General features: G+C 54.7%; 1 protein-coding gene across 1 annotated transcript; it reads left to right on the plus strand.

Annotated features, from left to right (window-relative positions):
- Positions 1 to 1,278: 1,278 nt before the first annotated feature.
- LOC147966043 (uncharacterized) lies at positions 1,279 to 4,539 on the plus strand. Its single transcript, XM_087530701.1, has 2 exons — positions 1,279 to 1,791; positions 1,891 to 4,539. Exons 1-2 carry the CDS (start codon positions 1,279 to 1,281, stop codon positions 4,537 to 4,539), a joined length of 3,162 nt encoding a protein of 1,053 aa, XP_087386827.1.
- The last annotated feature ends 14,945 nt before the right edge of the window (positions 4,540 to 19,484 follow it).

Raw genomic sequence — 19,484 nt, forward strand, 5'->3', positions numbered from 1 at the left:
AGGCCCGGCTTTGTTTCTTGATAATCCATTAAAACAAATGGAGAAGCGGTTCCGGCAAAAGGACAGTGAGATATGCCTATATGCCTATACGCCTATACGTATGCTGAGGGCAGGGTTGTTGTTGATCTGAAATCAGACTGCCGACCGACGATTGGGTCGAGGGAGTCCAGCTGCATGCAGTTTCCCTGCTACTATCTTGTACCGTCCTCGCGGTACGGCGGTGCAGCCTGCAGGCACCCGTGGGCACTTGGTCCCGTCGAGAAGGCGAGTTGAGCCAACCGCACTTTCAGCCGGCAGAAGGATACGCAAGGTGGCGGCGAGCGAGTGACAGCGGGGTGAACCGTGAGCCCGTGAACGTACCCTGCCAACGCCAACGTATGGAGGATGCTTCGTGCTGGCAGCAAAGATACGCGCGGGTGTTGCATGCACGCACGGCCACAGCCCACAGCCCCACGCCCACAGTCACAGTGTGCTGCATGTTGCGGTGCCTGGCACGACGACGAGTACAAAAGCCGGGCGCTGAGCGAGCACCAGAAATGGGAGGTCCGGAGCTGGACCGCGCGCACGGTTTGACAGAGCGGGCGTAGAGTGGGACGCGTCGTGCTCCGGGCATCGATACCGGCGCCCGCGGGTTGCAACTTCCGGCGTGCCCTCGTTGAATGATCGCGTCGTACGCGAGAGTGGCTGACGGCTCCCGTAGTCCCATGTTCATTGCGCGCGCCGTCGGTTTCAAAGAAACGATTTTTTCTGGTTGCGCTCTCCCTGCAGCAAAAAACGACGTTTCTTTCCCGCAGCAGCAGCGGCGCGACTGCTCGTGCGCGGGCAGGGCGGCAGACGTCTGTTTATACCGTACCTCAAGATTGTTTGGTGTTTTTGTTCTCCTCGCGGAGTTTCAAAAGAACAGTCCTACGCGGACGACCAAATTCAGACGATTTGTGCAGGACGGTTAAATCCAGCCTTGGAATCTCATCCTCTTTGATGTACAATGGTACTATCTCGCAAATTTGCTCCGGCATATTTTCACGAACAGGGCAGCGGTTCGCAGACACTGATGTCGGAGGACGCTATCCAACACTGCCCACATATATTTCAACCACTGTTGAAACAAAATGGACGAAATTCATGCAAACCGGTCGGATTTTCATATAAACCGAAAGAGATTCATGCAAACATGGCGGGTTTCAACAAAACACGACGAAATTCATTACATTTCAGACACACTTCAACTAAAGGCGGAGCTTGTCCAACCCTCGAGGTATAATTTCGGACACCGTCACCATGCTCAACGAGCGCGCTTCGTGGACAATCACGGGCGTCTATGGCCTGCAGGGCGAGCAAAACAAGTTGGCCTTCATTGAGGAGCTGAGGACTCTCAAGACCATGGCCAGAAGTGAGTGGCTCCTTCTGTGGGATTTCAACCTCATCACTAAAGCGGCGGATAAGAGCAACACCAATATCAACCGCCGCCCGGTGGGCAAGTTCCGTGGGGCTCTTGATTTCTTGCAGCTAAAGGAGCTTCACCTAGGCAGGCGCCGTTTCACCTGGTCAAATGCGCAGGCCAACCCGGTCCTTACCAAGATTGACCACGTGTTCCACTCCGACGATTGGGACATACTCTTTTCCAATGCGCACCTTCAGGCTATCACCATAGCTTGCTCGGATCATGCTCCATTATATCTTCAGGGGTGCGTCGACGACCCGAGAAAGCCTTCCTTTAAATTCGACGAATTCTGGCTTCGTCTCCCGGGCTTCAAGGACACCGTTGCCTTGGCATGGAACAAACCTGTTCAGGCTCGAGATGCCATCTGCAAGATTCATATCAAGCTCTGTCGGACCGCGAAGGCCCTGCGCAAGTGGCAAAAGGAAAAGGTCGGGATGCTTGGCTCCTAGATCGCAGTTGCCAAGGAGATCATCTGGCGCCTGGATGTTGCTGAGGAGGGAAGACCGCTCTCGGACTCGGAGAGGGAATTGCGTAAACAACTTAAGGCCTCGTACCTGGGGCTCCTCGCCATTCAGAAAATCAAGCTGAGACAGCGTTCTCGGCTCAACTGGATCCGACTGGGGGATGCCACCACAAAGCTTTTCCATGCTCGAGCGAACGGACGAAGGCGTAAGAACTTCATCCAGACAATCACCACCACCTCGGGGCTAGCAATTACCAGACAGGACAAGGAACGGGCCCTTCTGGACCACTTCCAGGCTAACATCGGCACGCCTGCCCTGCGCACCAAGTCCATTGTCTGGGAGAGCATCGAGATGCAGCGCCACGACCTATCGGCTCTGGACGCTCCATTCGACGAGGCGGAGATTAAGGAGGCGGTATTCTCCTTACCTTCGGTCAAGGCCCCAGGCCCTGATGGTTTCATCGGCGCCTTCTTCAAATCATGCTGGGAGATCATCAAAGTGGATGTCGTGGCTGTGGTGATGCAGCTCGCGAACCTGAGAGGCGACTGCGCTGGCCTGATCAATTCTGCCAACGTTATTCTGCTCCCGAAAAAAGCCGGCGCATCCTCGATTGGCGACTACCGCCCAATCAGTTTGATACACAGCATCTCCAAGATCTTCTCCAAGCTGTTGGCTAACCGACTAGCCTCTCTGCTTCCATCGCTGGTTTCCAAGTGCCAGAGTGCCTTTGTGCAGAAACGGTGCATCCACGATAATTTCCTACACGTGCAAAACTTGATCAAAGAATTGCACCGCTCTTCAACGCCAGGTCTTTTCCTCAAGCTCGACATCTCCAAGGCTTTCGACTCTGTGGGTTGGGCTTACCTCCTGGAGGTGCTGCAACAGTTGGGATTTGGGCAGCGCTGGCGGGATTGGATCTGCATGACCCTCTCTTCATCTTCCTCTAGGGTGCTGTTAAATGGGGAGCCGGGAACCCCATTCGTACATGGAAAAGGCCTTCGCCAGGGCGACCCGGTGTCGCCTATGCTCTTCATTCTGGCCATCGATCCTCTGCAACTTATGTTTCGGGCGGCTTCCCAGGCCGGGATCCTCAAGCCCATCAGGGCGCGGACGGCCTCCTGCAGGGTTTCTCTCTATGCAGACGATGCGGGCATCTTCGCTAACCCGGTCAAAGAAGAGATCGACGCCATCGCTAGGATCCTTGCCTGTTTTGGGGATGCATCGGGCCTCGTCACAAACGTCAGCAAGACCGAGGTGTTCCCCATTCGCTGCCAGGACATCGATCTCCCGGCAATCCTCTCGGCCTTCCCGGTCAAGTTGGCCTCGTTCCCCGGCCGATACCTAGGTCTCCCACTACATACCAGGCGGCTCAGAAGGGTTGACCTCCAACCTCTTCTAGACAAGGCAATGGGCCGGTTGCCGGGCTGGAAGGGGAAGAACCTGGCGCGACCGGGCAGGGTCTCCCTTGCAAAGTCCGTATTGTGCACCATCGCAAATCATCACCTCACTGCGTTCTCGCTTCCCACTTGGGCAATCCAGAAGCTCAATAAGATCACTCGTAACTTCATCTGGTGTGGGGAAGACTCGGAAAACACGTCTGGCAGACATTCTCTGGTCAACTGGAAGACTGTCTGCCGGCCTAAGCCCATGGGGGGCCTGGGAATCACTGACCTCGAGAGATTTGGTCGGGCGCTCCGACTGCGCTGGCCTTGGCTTATGTGGACTGATCCTGGCCGCCAATGGGTGGGCTCTGCGGTGCCCTGCGATGAGACGGATATGGCGCTCTTCAGGGCTTCTACCACCATCTCCTTGGGCAATGGGAGAAAATCCTTATTCTGGCACGACGACTGGACAGGACGGGGCCCCCTGTCTCGGGCCTTCCCGGAGCTGTATAAAATTGCCACCAGGAAGAGGAGAACTGTGATGAAGGAGCTCCAGGAGGAGAACTGGATCAGATCGGTGGCCCGTCTTTCATCGCCTACCCATCTACAGGAGTTCATTACCCTCGCATCAGCTATCTCTCAGGTTGAGTTGAACCCGGACCAGGAGGACTCCATCACTTGGCGGTGTACCCCAAATGGCATATACTCTGCTGCTTCGGCCTACGCGGTCCAGTTCTCTGCATCCTATCCCAGGTTTTCCCCAGCCAAGATTTGGGAGGCACACGCTGAGCCAAAATGCAAGTTCTTCGCCTGGCTTGTGCTCCACGGAAAAATCCTCACGGCCGACATGCTAGCCGTTCGTGGCTGGCCGCACGACCCTCGCTGCCCCCTTTGCCTTGGGGCACCGGAGACGGCCACTCATCTCTGCAAGGAATGCCCGTTTGCCGCCGCAGTTTGGTCTCATGTCCAGGTGTGGACGGGAGAGGATTCTGGGGCCACGCCCACGTGGCCCCCTTCGATGGGGATTTCGGACTGGTGGGATTCGTTCACCACCAATTTGCCCAAGGACGACGGAAGAAGGCGGAGCGGCCGCTTCCTTTACACCATCTGGAACATCTGGAAGGAGCGAAACCGACGCATCTTCAATGGAACTCGCCTCATGCACCTAGAGGTAGCAGCTATTGCCTTCGACGACATCAAGCAAAGGACTTTGGCCTTTGGCCGAGCACAGGTGGCAGCCGGTATCGGTTGATTAGTTCCTAGGGGTTTTTGTCCGGTTTCTCTCAGAAAACCGGAACTCTCTTGTACATAAACTTTATCCTCCTTCTTATATGAAAAGGCAGTGCTCCTGCCGGTTCCTCAAAAAAAAATTCGTACACACTTCTATTCTAAACCTAATCTAAATGATCGCCGACGCCCGTTTCCCTTGTCCGGCCATGAGCCCCGAGAACTGAAGCTCCGACACTTGCCTTCGCCTTCTTCAGTTCACCCTGGGCGCTTTCTAGCTCTGCCTCGCAGCCTTCGCCACCACAGCTTGAGCGACTAGTCGGCCGTCGATTATCAGGCCGCCAAGCTTGGCTTCAGGCGGAGGGGAAAAGTAGTGGACTGATATGCTTGAAATAAATCCTTATACTAAGTATATGAAAGATATTGTTACAAATAAAAGAAAGATACTGGAAGCTGAGATTTCCATCATGCTTGCTAATTATACTTTTAAGGGTGGAATACCTAAGAAACTTGGAGATCTAGGAGTACTAACTATATCATGCTCCACTAAAAGAAACTATGTTAAAACTGCTTTATGTGATCTTGGAGCCGGTGTTAGTGTTATGCCTCTCTCTTTATATCGTAGACTTGATTTGAATAAGTTGACACCTACTGAAATATCTTTGCAAATGGCTGATAAATCAACCGCTATACCTGTCGGTATTTGTGAGGATGTGCCTGTTGTGGTTGCGAACATTACTATTTTAACGGACTTTGTTATTCTTGATATTCCCGAGGACGATAGTATGTCTATTATTCTTGGTAGACCCTTTTTGAATACTGCAGGAGCTGTTATTGATTGCAACAAGGGCAATGTCACTTTTCATGTTAATGGTAATGAGCATACGGTACACTTTCCGAGGAAACAACCTCAAGTCCACAGTATCAATTTTATTTGGAAAACTTCAACAATTACTATTGGAGGTTTTAAATTTCCTCTTCCTACTGTCAAGAAGAAATATGATATTCTTATTGTTGGGGATGTGCATATCCCCGTTGAGATAACCTAGTGTTATTCAAAAATTCTCCGGTTTCATGTTATTTGAAAAGAGTTTGTTAACAAGACTTGATCTACCTTGTTAGTGGATTCCTTTTGATGAGCATGAGATGGATAAAGTTAGAGAGCACAACTCTCTGTATCCTCCTTTTACTTTAAGTTATTTATATTAAATAAAGTAAAAATAGTATTTTCTGTCTGTTTTCTGAATTATCCTTGCAATAAAAAATACTCCGAAAATAAAAGTTCTCCAAATGCCTTAAAAATTTAATATGATTTTTTTAGAATATTTAAGAATTATTGGCACTGAGAACACACCAGGGGGACCCACCATGTGCCCACGAGGGTGGAGGGCGCGCCCAACCCCTGGGGCGTGCTCCCCTGCCTCGTGGACCCCATGTGGGCCCCTCCACTTATTCTTGCACCCACACACTTCGTCTTCCTCCAGAAAAATCATCCACCAGCTCAAACCCGAGTTCTAGCTCATCTTGCTGCCATTTTCGATCTCCTAGCTCAAAGCTCCATTCACAAAACTGCTTTGGGGGATTATTCTTCGGTATGTGACTCCTCCAATGGTCCAATTAATTTTTGTTCTAGTGCTTTATTTATTGCAAATTTTTGCTGCTTAGGTGACTCTGTTCTTGAACTTGCATGTCAAATTTATATGGTCAAAAGTAGTTTTATTGCATGATATGACCTCTAGGCACTTGTGGGAGTAGTTGCTATCAATCTTGTTGAGTTTGGTTCACTTTTATTTTGAATCACTAAATATTTTAGAAATTTTTCAGAGAAAGAAAATGATGAAGAGATTGTTGAGGGGCTCTTCGAGCCGAAGCTCGAAGGATAAGCAAAGTGAAGAGAATAAGAAGCCCAAATATAATCTCACTCGCACTGCGGAGGTTCGGCTGTGCGAATGGCCTTGTGATGAGTTCTTGAGAGCAGCCGAGATTTATGATGACTTATATTATTTGGCTGAGAATGCAGGCCTCGTCGACTTCCTCCGCGACTAGTGCGAACAGTATCTCCTCCTCACTAATTTTTTTGTGCAAATTTTTTACTTTCATGCTAAGAAATCACCACCTTCAGTGGAATTTCATTTATATGATGCGGTTAATGAGATGTCACTATATGAGTTTTGTCGGGTCTGTAAGATACCCTTTGCGGGCAGCATAGAGGAACCACATCCTAATGATGTGGAGGGGTTTATTGATATGATTGCTGTAGGGGAAACAATGAAGGTTTCCGATGCAAGAATTACTAGCATACATTTTCCTGTTCTACGTTACTTTGCAATATTTGCTAGTAGATGCTTAATTGGTCGCGGGAACAGTGGAAACCTTAGTGCCCCTGATATTTGTTATTTTGCGTTATGCCTTGTTTTGTGATACCACTTTCATTTTAGGCGCCATTGTTGCTAAACGGTTAAATCTGAACCGTAGAAAGGGTCCCGTCTTTGGAGGCATCTTTGCCTCGCGCCTTGCTGCACACTTTAACATACCTATTAGGCATTATGAGAAAGAGAAAAAGTTGATGCCTCCTATTTTTCTAGATTAGAAGAGTATGGTAGCACATGATTTTATTGTTAAGGATAAGAAAAAGATGCTTAAATATAGATTGATATTTGATAAAAAATTACTTTGAGACTATTACCTTGCATGCTCCCTCTTTGTTCAACATATTTTTAGGCACATACCTCGTTTGCCGGAGGCCGTTCATGCATACTGGAGCCTGACATCAGCTCCAGAGCCTGAGCCAGAGCCACCACTTGATCCTTACCGTCAGTCTGTTTATTAGTGGGATCCGGAGGAGATCGCCAACCAGTGGCACCCAAAGGACAATCCTCCGTACACTAGAGAGTGCAGCTTTGAGCCGTGGCCCTAGACCAACTTAGGCAAGAAGCCTAAGCTTGGGGGAGTACGTATTCCTCATCGACATTACATTCATATTCACACACTCATTTCAGTTGTCGGTGCTCATACTTTTTCATTGTACCATCCATGCTAGTTTATTTTCTTTTCCAGCATTCTTCTTGTGTGTTTGGAAAACCTTAAGAAGAACCAATAAAATTAGTTGTAGTTTTTAGCTAGTTTACTTTCCATGCCTGTAGTAGTAGTAATTAAAAAGAAAACCCAAAAATATTTCTCGTTCTTCTTTTGCTTGTTGGGAGCTTTCCCGTGTAAATAGTTTTGTTTCTTTTCTTTGGGGGTCGAGATGAGAAGACCATGATGAAAATGTTGAGTGGCTCTCATATGCATTATTGTTGATCTAACAAAAGAGTCCATATTACCTTGTCTTCTCCCTTGTATTGAATGCCTGCAGATTCCAGCTTAGTCCAATGCATGTGCACCATTATTATTATTATTATTATTATTATTATTATTATTATCCACACCGTTTGGTCGTGCAAGTGAAAGGCAATAATGACGATATATGATGGACTGATTGAGATGAGAGAAGCTGGTATGAACTCGAGCTATCTTGTTTTTGTAAATATGATTAGTTCATCGTACCTGATTCAGCCTATTATGAATAGAACATGTTTGCAATGAAAATTAGAGATTATAGTTGCTCATGCCATGCTTAATTAGCTAGGAGTTTATAATGGTTTACCTTGCGTGCCAACATGCTATTAAAATGGTTGTGATGTGGTATGATAGGGTGGTATCCTCCTTTGAACGATTCGAGTTGTTTGACTTGGCACATGTTCACGCATGTAGTTGAAACAAAATCAACATAGCCTCCATGTCGGGGGTTGGGTGCGACATATCCCAATGGATGGCTTATCATGCTGGGGGCGAGTAGAACGTCGCCGGTGCCTGGAAACGGGATGAGGCGTAGACACGAACGCCAACGGACTTTACCCAGGTTCGGGGCTCTCCTAGGAGATAACACCCCTAGTCCTGCTCTGCGGGGTCTCCGCATGATTACTAAGGCAAAAGTGAGTACAATGGTGCTCCTCGAGCTGTATCTGTGGACAGGAGGAGACTAGGCCAGCTCCCCCCCTTCTCTAAGGTCTGGTCTAGTTCTAATGGATCGGAACCCTTTGCATGGGTGCCCTGGGGGGTTTATATAGGCCTACCCCCCAGGGGTACAATGGTAAACCGACTAGGCGCAGGGCCCAGCCGTCAGTCTCTTCGCCTGCCGACCTCTATGCCGACTGTAGGGGCCCGCCGGCTGGTGGCCCCCACCGACTGGTCTGGTACGGAGCCGACAGGCCGTACCCGCCGCTTGCGGGTCTTGCTGGCTACCGATTACTGTTGCCGTGCCTCTAATGACGCAGGCTTGGTCATGGGGTCGTGGCTACAGCCCTGCTACCTGGCGGGCGATTACTGTAGCCACTCCCCTTCTCATCTGGTTAATGGCGTGTGGGACCCGTGGGAGGGGCAGGCCGACTTCTGGGGGCCGGCTCCCTTCGGGTCCGACTGGTGGCGCTCTTGCCGTCTTCTGGACTCTCGCTGACCGGTAGGGCCCATCATCCGTGGACCGCAACGACAGGCCATCATGGGTGCAGGACTCCGCCCATTGTTGCTGATGTCAGGGATGGCACGGCAACAGTGCCTCACCGGACAGAGATCTCCACTGGTACGGCGCACTGTGGCCTAGCCATCCCAAAAAAGGGGAGGGAGTGAGCTTTACTGTTGTCACTCCCGTCCCATCCCCCTTATGAGGGCATGGGCTTTGTTGGTGTCGTGGGCCGACTCCCCGTGTCCGGCTTCTTTGGGAGCCGCCAGGCAGGAGTCGGCCCGTCTCGACCTTGCCTCTAGGACTCGGCCGCATGCGGGCAGTCGGCTGCTCCTTTAGCCGGCCTCTGGAAGGCGGCTCTCCATCCTGGTGTCTTGAGGGGCGCAGTCAGCCCCGATGTCTTGAAAGGTTCTGGGCCTCGGGTTAGCCTACCCGTGGCCCATTACTCCGACAGTAGTCCCCGAAGCTGGTGAGGCACCGCGGACGATCAGCCGAGGAGCCTCAGCAGTTTCTTTCTCCGAGTGCTTGAGGTGAGACCTCGTTTGACTTCTGCCGGGCCGACTGGTAGGAGTCGGAGTCGCCTGACTTTGACTTGTCCAAAAATGCTTTTGAATCCCCCGGCGAGAACTCAGTAGTGTGTGAGCTAAGCTTCCTGACCGCCACCCACTCCGTGCCCGCCATGTGGCAACCAATGGCCGGGCCAGTCCGCCTACCCATCCACGAGATGGGACATGTCTGCAGGCGGGGCCCGCCACTACCATGCCTCGGCACGCGAGCAGATCTGCTGCGGCCGTGGGGGGCGGTTGAGGTTCCCATGGAATTACCACGCGCAGTAACTTTGCGCGACAAACGTGGGGGGCGTGGAGTAGTGGGCGCAGTAAATCCCACAACTACCCCCTCGGCTTCGCAGCCCGCTGGGCTATAAGTAGGGGGAGGAGGGGAGATGGCGGAGCACGCGCGTCCCATCTCCCTACTGCTTCTTCTTCTTCTCTCTCTCCCCGCCGCACCTCAAGCTACATCGAGCGCTGCGGCAGTCTGCTCACGATGAGCTCTTCCTCCGCCGTCACGCCCCCTACGGTGCATTCCGGCACCTGGGATGGTTCGGAGGTCCACGACGACCACGTCGATTTCCTCCGCAAGACGTGTCGGTTGCCCGGCGAGGACCTCGTTCGGGTTCGTCTCGCGCCGAGGGAGGAAATCTCGCCGGCGCCGCAGGAGGACGAGCGGGTCGTCTTCCGCTCGCACTGCCTGCGCGGCCTGGGCCTGCCGGCGAGCAACTTCTTCCGCTCCTTCCTTGAGTTCTATGGACTCCAGCCGCACCACCTCACCCCCAACACGGTGGTGCTGCTGTCCGCCTTCGTCACCCTGTGCGAGGGCTTCATCGGCGTTCTCCCCACCCTGGAGCTCTGGGGGGAGTTCTTCTACTCCAAGCTCGACACCCAATCCGCAGGCGTGCCGGCTCAGTGCGGCGCGTTCATCGCCGTGCGGAGGTCGGGGGCCGACAACCCGTTTCCCTCCATCAAGCTGATCAAGTCGGTGAAGATGTGGCAGCGGTCGTAGTTCTACGTGAAGAACGTCTCCGCGGAGGGCGACTGGATCAACCTGCCGGCCTTCGTAGCCGGCCCGCCGGCTGGGAGGCAACCCAACTGGTCGCACCGGGCCTGGATGTTGACACCTGCGGGAGCCGGTGCCATTGTGCGGCTTCGAGTACTGGCGCAGTCGGAGGGCCTGACCGGGCCGGACTTGCTGGTCGCCTTCGTGGCGCGCCCAGTGCTCCCTCTTCAAAGTTGCCCCCACATGATCTGCCAGATGAGCGGGCACCGGGACCCGAGTCGGATGTACACCAAGGAGATGCCTCACGAGGAGGTGGCCTATATGGTGAATTATCTGGCGAGCTGCGACCTTAGAGAAGAGTGGTAGTTCGGCAAGGAGCCGTATTCACGTGCCGCCCCTCCGCCTATGGTGAGTCATTTTTTTTCTCTTTCTCTCTGACTTTTTCGTTGCTGAGTCCGTTTTTTCTGATCTGACCAGCCGGCTTTAGTCAGAACCCCCTCCTCCAGCTAGCAGCCGGCACCGCGGGGCCGGACCGTGAATTCCTCCCCGACCGGGCGGAGAGTGATGTTGACGACCCCGACCTGGGGGCGGCGGCCCTGGAGGACGACGCCGAGGGAGGAGGTGGTGCAGCGGGCGGCCCGAGACTTGGGGCTAGTCTCGAGGACTGGCCTGATGATGACGAGGAGTTCATCCCACGCCACCAGCCAGGAGCCGGCCAGTCGGGCGCGGGCTCGTCAGCTCTGCCGGACACACAAGGCGGTGGCAAGAAGCGCAGGGCTGGGGCGAGCCTATTTGGTAGCCGGCCGAAGAAGCCCAAGGGCTCAGCCGCGGCAACCAAGCGGGACGAGGCGGCCGCAAAGGCCAACCGCTTCCGCAAGGTGGTGAAGACGCCGTAGCTTATTTCAGTGTAAGCACCACCTCCCTTCGTACCTTCGTATTTCTTTATTGAGTCTGTCTGAAATTTCTTTACTTTGTTTTCCGGCTTTAGGGCCCCCCTCTCTCTTGAGAAGTCGGTCGCCGGCTCCGTCGTGAAGTCGGCGGAGACCTCCTCCACCACCCGGCGGGTTGACCACACCGCCGACCTCCGGGAGGCGACGGAGCGGAACGCGCGGGAGGCGCGTGAGGAGCGGGAAGCCGCCCGTCTGAAGAAGGCGGAGGCCGCCGCCCTGAAGAAGCTGGCAGAGGCTGATGCCGCTGATGCGGAGAAGAAGCATGCAGAGGAAGCCGCACACCGCCAGTCGGCGGTGTTTGTCGTCCCCTTGAACTCCGCACCGCCGTCACCGGAGTTCTCGGCGCAGACTGGGGAAGCCGGCGACGAGAACTCGGTCATGGAGAGGGACGCCGATGTCACCGCTACGCAGGAGGTCATTGTGCCGCCACTGCCACCCTCCGGAGGCGCGCCAGGCGGACAACCGGCGGATCCGCCAGTGCCGCCAACCGGAGGCGCGGCGGCGACGGGCCTAGCCCTCGAGGTCAATACGCCGACGCGCCACCATCTCACGAAGGCGGCCTCAGCACCGCGTCCTCTGGATACCGACGCTGTGAGCTCCTCGATCCCGGACACCGAGGTGTCGAGCGCCGCGCCCACCGGGTGGGTGCGGGGAGGCGGGACGGGCCCGTTGAACCGAGCGCTCCTGGACGTCCAAGCCAAGCTCCGGGCCGAGGGCGACGCCATTAAGGAGTGCACCAAGGCATATTTGGCATCACGAACGGCCATCCGGGTACGCATCCTTCCTTTTGCTTTGCTTACTTATTTTTTTTGTGGGGGCGCGCCAGCGCACCCACTGGGTGTTGTCCCCGAGTTTCGGGTGGGCTGCTGAGCAGGCGGCTCGGAACTCTAATCAGCGAGTTCCAAGTACCAACACTTTTTTCTGAAATTCGACGCAGGATTACCACAATCTTCGCGTGACCTCCTTCAACGCCAACGTCGAGGAGCTGGCCAAACGGACCGCCGACTTGTCGGACAGCCGGGGCAAGTCTTCTTCTTTCCCTGTGGGGGCGCGCTGGTGCACCCGTGGGTTGTAGTCCCCGAGATCCGGGCCGACTGCTGAGCAGTCGGGCCAGATCTCCCCGACGACCTTCTTTTTTGCTGACGACCGACATCCCTCCCCCTCCTTTTTCAGAGGCCAGCGCCGCCTTTCAGCAGCAGCTGGGCGAAGCCAAAACCGCGCTGCATGTCCGGGAGGAGGAGTGCGGCCGGCTGACGGAGCAGCGCGACCGGCTGGCTACGCAGCTGGCGGAGCAGAAGGAGCTGCTCCAGAGGGCTCAGAGGGAGGCGGAGGACAAGGAGGCCGCCCTTCTCGCCGAATTTGCGTCCGAGCGCTCCTCCTGGACTGACAAAGAGGCGACGCTGGTCTTCGGCTTCCAAGCAATCGAAGATCTTGTCGATGGTGAGCTTCCCCTCGTTTCCTTTTCTGAGCTGCCGACTGCTAATCGAGTCGGCCTTAAATTTTTTAACCTTGTTCCTTCGGTCTTCTTCCTTAGCAGACTTCTTCCCCGGCCATTCGTACGCCGCCAATCAAGCCATCGAGGCTGATCGTGAAGCACGGAGGGCGTGCGATGCACAGATCGCCGCCAACGCCCCCTGAACTCTTGGCGAGCAAGTCCTCAGCATCGAGGCCCGCCTTCAGCCAGCCCACGAGATGTTGCGCCGGCTTCAACGTGTTGGTGCCCAGGCGATTGCCGCCCTGTGGCCGGACATGCAGGCGCCACGCACCCCCAGTCGAACTACCGACTAGTTGGAGGTGGCAGCCGGCCGTCTTGAGGCCTGGAAGGGTTCTGCAGCCCGGGCTGGAGCCCGCCAGGCCTTGGAATTCGCCAAGGCATGGTATCCTGGGCTGAGTTTTGCCTAGTTAGCCACGTTCCGGCTGGAAGCTCAGGCGGAGCTGGCAACGGTGGAGGACGATCTCGTCAGGCGCGCCGCATCGATCGCTGAGTACACCGACACCAGTGTCTTCGTCCCAGAGCAGGCTGAGAACAGCGAGGAGGCGCCGCCGGAGTGGTTCGGGCTGAACCCGGACGACGGCGAGGACTCAGCGGAGGTGATCGACTCCAGTGGCGAAGAGGAAGGCGAGGAGGAGGAAGGAGACGAGGAGGAGGCTCCAGAGTTCGAGGCAGACGGCCAGCCCCAGCCCGACCGCGCCTCTAGCAACGAGCCGCGCTCAACTGAGCCAGCTGTCTCCAGGGGTGATCAGGCAGGGACCAACCAGCCGACTGCCCCACCAACTGGCACCGCCGACCCCTCTGGTTCTCCGAGTCCGTCCGCGGCTTCCTAGGCTGCCACTTTATCTTTGTTTTATCTGCTTAGTAGTCTCAATGAACTTGTTATTTTGCACAATTCCACCCACTGGGTGTGGGTGTATCCTGAACTCCTATTTGATGATTCGGCCAAGGGCCTTTCTATGTAAATATTTATCTGCGTTCTATCTCTTCTTGCTTATTGCTCTTTGCCTTTTTCCTTTGCTGCCTTGCCTTGGTTGCCGTTTGGCTAGTCGGACAGCCGCTCTGCGGACTGTCGCTAGATCAAATACTTGGCTTCTTTGGGAGGCAAGTACTTAGCCATTTAGAGTTTTTAGCAAGTTAATTTAGAAAACGGCGAGCCAGCTGCTCAAGAGTTGGTTGCAAAAGGCTGGAAACTGACTTAAGCTATGTGCATGCTTTGAGTCCTTAGCCATTTTTCATATGGACACCCATTCTACCTTACTCCTGCTTGCCAGTCAATCGCTCTGCGATCTGCGGCTTCTAACAGGAGACGGCTTGAGTGCCACACACTACTTGTCCGGCTGCAGGAAGTCATTTCATAGCTCAAGACGGCAAGTCCCCGGGCCGACTAGTCGAACCTGGTGCCAAGCGGTAAAGAATAACATACTCATAGGCATAACTCTTTATCATATAGATAAAAGAAGGCAGTCCCCGAGATCTTCTCGAGGGGCCCGAAGTCTTCGTACTTTAATACAAAAGGTAGCGTGATACATACTGCATTAACTGTAAAATCTTCGGAGGAGATTTGCATTCCATGGCCGCTCCGTCTCTTTTCCGGAGTCGTCCCTTTTGCGCGCTCGGGGCTTCTGAGCGTCGATCAGGTAGTAGGAGTCATTGCCCAACACCTTGCTGATGATGAAGGAGCCTTCCCAAGGTGTTGAGAGCTTGTGCTGGCCAGCTGTTCGCTGAATCAGCCGAAGCACAAGGTCTCCTTCTTGGAAAGATCGCGGCTTGACCTTCCGATTGTAGTATCGACGTAGGCTCTGCTGGTAGATGCTGGACCGGATGAATGCCAACAGCCGGCCCTCTTCCAGCAGATCGACGCCGTCTTGACGTGCTTCCTCTGCTTCCTCCTCGGTGTACATGGTGACTCGAGGGGAGTCAAACTCTATGTCCGTTGGGATGACGACTTTGGCACTGTAGACGAGGAAGAAAGGCGTGAAGCCGGTTGACTTGTTTGGAGTCGTGCGCAGGCTCCAGAGGACGGCTGGCAACTCATCAAGCCAGCAGCCTGCCGAGCGCTCCAGAGGCTCGACCAGCCGAGGCTTGATGCCGGACAGGATTAGGCCATTTGCTCGCTCTACTTGGCCGTTGGACTACGGATGGGCAATGGACGCTAAGTCTAGTCGGATGCCCTGCGTCACACAGAAACGGGCCAAGGCACCCTTGGCAAAGTTTGTGCCGTTGTCGGTGATGATGCTATGCGGTATACCGTACCGAATTGTGATGTCGGAGATGAAGGTCACAGTAGTCGGACCATTCAAACTCTTGATTGGCTTTGCCTCTATCCACTTGGTGAACTTATCCACTGCAACAAGTAAATGAGTCAAACCACCTCGCGCCGTCTTGAATGGTCCGACCATGTCCACGCCCCAAACAGCAAAGGGCCGGGTAATAGGAATAGTTTTGAGTGCCGAAGCCGGCTGATGAGGCTTAGAGCGGAACTTCTGGCACCCCTTGCATTTTTGGACTAGAGACTTGGTGTCTTCAAGAGCAGTCGGCCAGAAGAAACCATGGCGGAAAGCTTTGGCGGCGAGTGCTCTTGAAGCCGTGTGGTGGCCACATTCGCCTTGATGGATGTCTTTGAGGATTGCCTGGCCTTGCTCTGGCTCCACACACCGCTGGTGAATACCAGTGATGCTGCGCCTTACGAGCTCTCTATTGATGATGGCGTACGCTGCCGCCCGGCGTTGTACTTGCCGAGCCGAGATCTCATCGGCTGGCAGCTCTTTGTTCACCATGAATTTGAGGATGGGCTGGGCCCATGAAGGTGCTGCAATTTCTGCAACCGCCAAGACTGCGACTTGGATGAGGGTGGCTGGGCCGAGAGGTGGAGGGTTGGAGTCGGCAACCGCTTGCCGTGTCGATGAAGTCCCCGGGCAGAATGGCGTAGTCCCTGGGCCGGGCTCCGAAGTCTCCGGGCCGGGCTCCGCAGTCCCCGGGCCGGGTGCGATTGCCATGATCCCCGCGCCGCCTGCCGGAATACTCGCGCCATCTGCGGGGGCTCTTGAGTCGGATCCGACTACTTCAGGAGGAGCCGGCACGAAGATGGAGTCTGACTCCGGTGATGGTTTGACTGACGGCTTGAGGAGGCGCTAGAGGGCGACGCCGGACGGTATCGCCTGACGGGTGGAGCTGATTCGCGCCAGGGCGTCTGCTTGGTCGTTGTCGTTTCTTGGTACATGGAGAAACTTGCATCCCTCGAAATACCCACTGAGCCGCTGTACGAGGAAGCGGTAGCTTGCCATGTTTGCATCCTTGGTGTCCCAATCGCCTGACGACTGCTGGACCACCAAGTCAGAGTCACCATAACATAGGATCCGGCGAATGCCGAGCTCTTTGGCTAGCCAGAGCCCGTGAATGAGTGCCTCGTACTCGGCGACGTTGTTGGAGGCGGCAAAATGGATTTGTAGCACATACTTGAGCTCGTCGCCCTTGGGAGAGGTGAGGACGATGCCGGCTCCCAAGCCGGTGCGCATCTTGGAGCCGTCGAAGTGCATTCGCCAATGGGTGGAGTCGGGCGCTGGTGGTAGATACTGGGTTTCGGCCCAGTCAACGAGGAAGTCGGCCAGCGCTTGTGACTTGATGGCAGTGCAAGGTTGGTAGTAGATGGTGTAGGGGGCCAAATCTATGGCCCACTTGGCCACTCGTCCCGAAGCGTCTCGGCTGCTGATGATCTCGGCTAGAGGAGCCGTGCAGACCACAATGATTGGATGCTCTTGGAAGTAAGGCTTCAATTTCTTGGCGGCAAAATGCACACCATAGCACATCTTCTGGTAGTGGGGGTAGTTTTGCTTGGAGGTCGACAATACTTCACTCAAATAATATACCGGTCTCTGAACTGGTAGTGCTTTGCCTTCCTCCTTGTGTTCTACTACAATGACCGTGCTGACCACTCGGCTGGTGGCGACGATGTAGAGGAGCATGGGCTCCTTAGGAGTCGGAGCCGCCAGAACAGGTGGAGTCGTCAGCATTTTTTTAGTTGGACAAATGCTTCGTCCGCCTTGTGGTTCCACTCGAAAAAAGTGGTCTTCTTCATGAGTTGGTACAGGGGAAGGGCCTTCTCGCCCAACCGACTGATGAATCGGCTGACGGACGCCAAATAGCCGGTGAATTTTTGTACGTCCAGTAGTCGGCTGGGTACCTCCATCCTTTCAATTGCCTTGATCTTCACAGGGTTGCATTCTATGCCGCGTTCGGAGACCAGGAAACCAAGGAGCTGGCCGGCTGGTACTCCGAAGACGCATTTCTCCGGGTTGAGCTTGATCTGAAATTGGCGCAAGTTGTCGAAGGTCTCCTTGAGGTCTTCCAGCAGTGTTCCACGCTTCTCCGTCTTTACCACCACATCATCCACATAGACGTGAGCGTTTCTGCCGAGCTGCTTGAGGGGACACTTCTACATGCATCGTTGGAAGGTGGCGCCGGCGTTCCTCAAGCCGAACATCATGGTTAGGTAGCAGAAAGCTCCAAACGGCTTGATGAAGGCAGTCTTCAACCTGTCGACTGGGTTTAACTTAATCTGGTGATACCCTGAATATGCATCCAAGAAACTCAACAGCTCGCATCCGGCTATGGAGTCTATCACTTGGTCAATCCTTGGCAAGGCGAACGGGTCCTTGGGGCATGCTTTGTTGAGGCTTGTGTAGTCAATACACATTCGCCACTGCTTGTTCTTCTTCAGTACCAAGACCGGGTTGGCCAGCCATTCTGGGAAGAATACTTCCATGATGAAGCCGGCTGCGAGCAGCCGGGCTATCTCTTCTCCAACAACTCTACTCTTCTCTTCTGACAAGCGGCATAAAGGCTGTCTGACTGGTTTGGCATCAGATTGGACGTGTAATTTGTGCTCGGTGAATTCCGTCAGGACACCTGGCATGTCCTTGGGGGACCATGCGAAGATGTCTTGATTCTCACGGAGGAAATCGACGAGCTCGCCTTCCTATTTGCTGCCGAGGTGGGCGCCTACGACAGCGTACCTCTCTGGGTGCTCCGGGTCCAAAGGTATCTTCTTTGTTTCCTTGGCCGGCTTGAACGAGCCCTCAGCTTCTGACTCTTTGGGATCAGGTGACATCTCTGACTGCTTGCTTGCCATCGCCACAACTCGATCTAGCAGCCGCTTCTCAGCGGCGATCACGAGGGACTCGGCCAGCCGACTGCTCTCTGATGCACAGGCGGACGACTTCTTGTAGTCGCCAGTTATGGTCAGAATCCCTTTGGAACTCGGCATCTTCATCTTGAGGTAGGCATAGTGGGGGACGGCCATGAACTTGTCCAGGGCTGGCCGACCAAGCAGTGCATGGTATGGGCTCTCTAGGTCCACCACCTCGAACCATATTGACTCACGGCGGAAATGATCTTTGTCTTCGAAGAGGAAATCGATCAAGATCTTGCCGATTGGCGAGCAGGAAAGGCCAGGGACTATGCCGTGGAACACCGTCCGGCTGAACTGCAGTTGCCTCTGCCTGATTCCCAACTTCTCCATGGTGTCTTTGTACAAGATGTTGATGCTGCTGCTGCCGTCTATCAGGACTCTGAAAAAACGAGCAGCTCGCTTGTCCGTGGCAAAGGTGGTGTCCAAAACCAAAGCATAGGAGCCGGGTCTGGGCATTACTTCGGGGTGGTCAGCCCGACTCTAGCTGATGGACTTCTCAGACCAGTGCATGAACTCCAGTGTGTCAGAAGCTACTGCATTCACCTCCTGCTGCTATAGCCGTCTGCTGCGTCGATCGTCAGCCACACTGGTGAACACGACGTATGCTCCCTGCTCTTCTGGGTACTCGTCTTGCACGGCGCCGACTGGTCTGACCGCCGGCTGCTTGGGCGGAGGGGGAGACGGCTGCCCAGCAGGTGGGGGAGGCAAAAGGCTGTCTCCCTTTGCGATCCTGGTGAGCCAGTGGCATTTTCGAGTGGTGTGGTTGGACGGCTTCGCACCACTGTGGAACTTGCAGGGTCCATCCAGAGTCTGCTCATATGAGAAAGCCGGCTGCCAGTTGGACTTGCCGCCCTTCTGACGTCTGAGCGGAGGCTGCCCTTCTGGCTGTTGGTCTTCAACTGTTGCCACCTGCCGACTGGTGGAAGTCGGTGGGGGGGGGCTTTACGCTTGTGGTCGTTCTGCTGTTGACGCCGACTGGTGTCTCCGGCTAGGGTTCGGGGGGCCTGAGGAGCCACTTTGCCGGTTGCGCTGACTTGAATCTCCGTCTTCATGGAGGAATCGGCCGTGGCGTATTTGTCTGCTATGATCAGCAGCTCATCGAGGGTTTCCGGCTCATCGCAGAGAAGCCTGTACTTGAGGAGGGTGCCCTCTCGGCATCCTGCAGTGAAGTACTCAATAGCCTGCACCTCGTGCACGCCCTCGCAAGAGTTGCGGAGCTCGGCCCAGCGCGTGAGGTAGTTGCGAGTTGACTCGCTGGGGCCTTGCACGCACAAGGACAGCTGGC

Source organism: Triticum urartu, chromosome 6A (assembly GCF_056163025.1).
Source record: "Triticum urartu cultivar PI428250 chromosome 6A, HENAU_Tu73, whole genome shotgun sequence".
NCBI classification, from domain to species: Eukaryota; Viridiplantae; Streptophyta; class Magnoliopsida; order Poales; family Poaceae; genus Triticum; species Triticum urartu.

Excerpts from the sequence above, each read along its gene's own strand:
- LOC147966043 (XM_087530701.1), top strand. The coding sequence starts at position 1,279 with ATGCTCAACGAGCGCGCTTCGTGGACAATCACGGGCGTCTATGGCCTG. Across the intron at positions 1,792-1,890 it reads CATGGAACAAACCTGTTCAG|ATCGCAGTTGCCAAGGAGAT; the intron begins GCTCGAGATGCC and ends CTTGGCTCCTAG.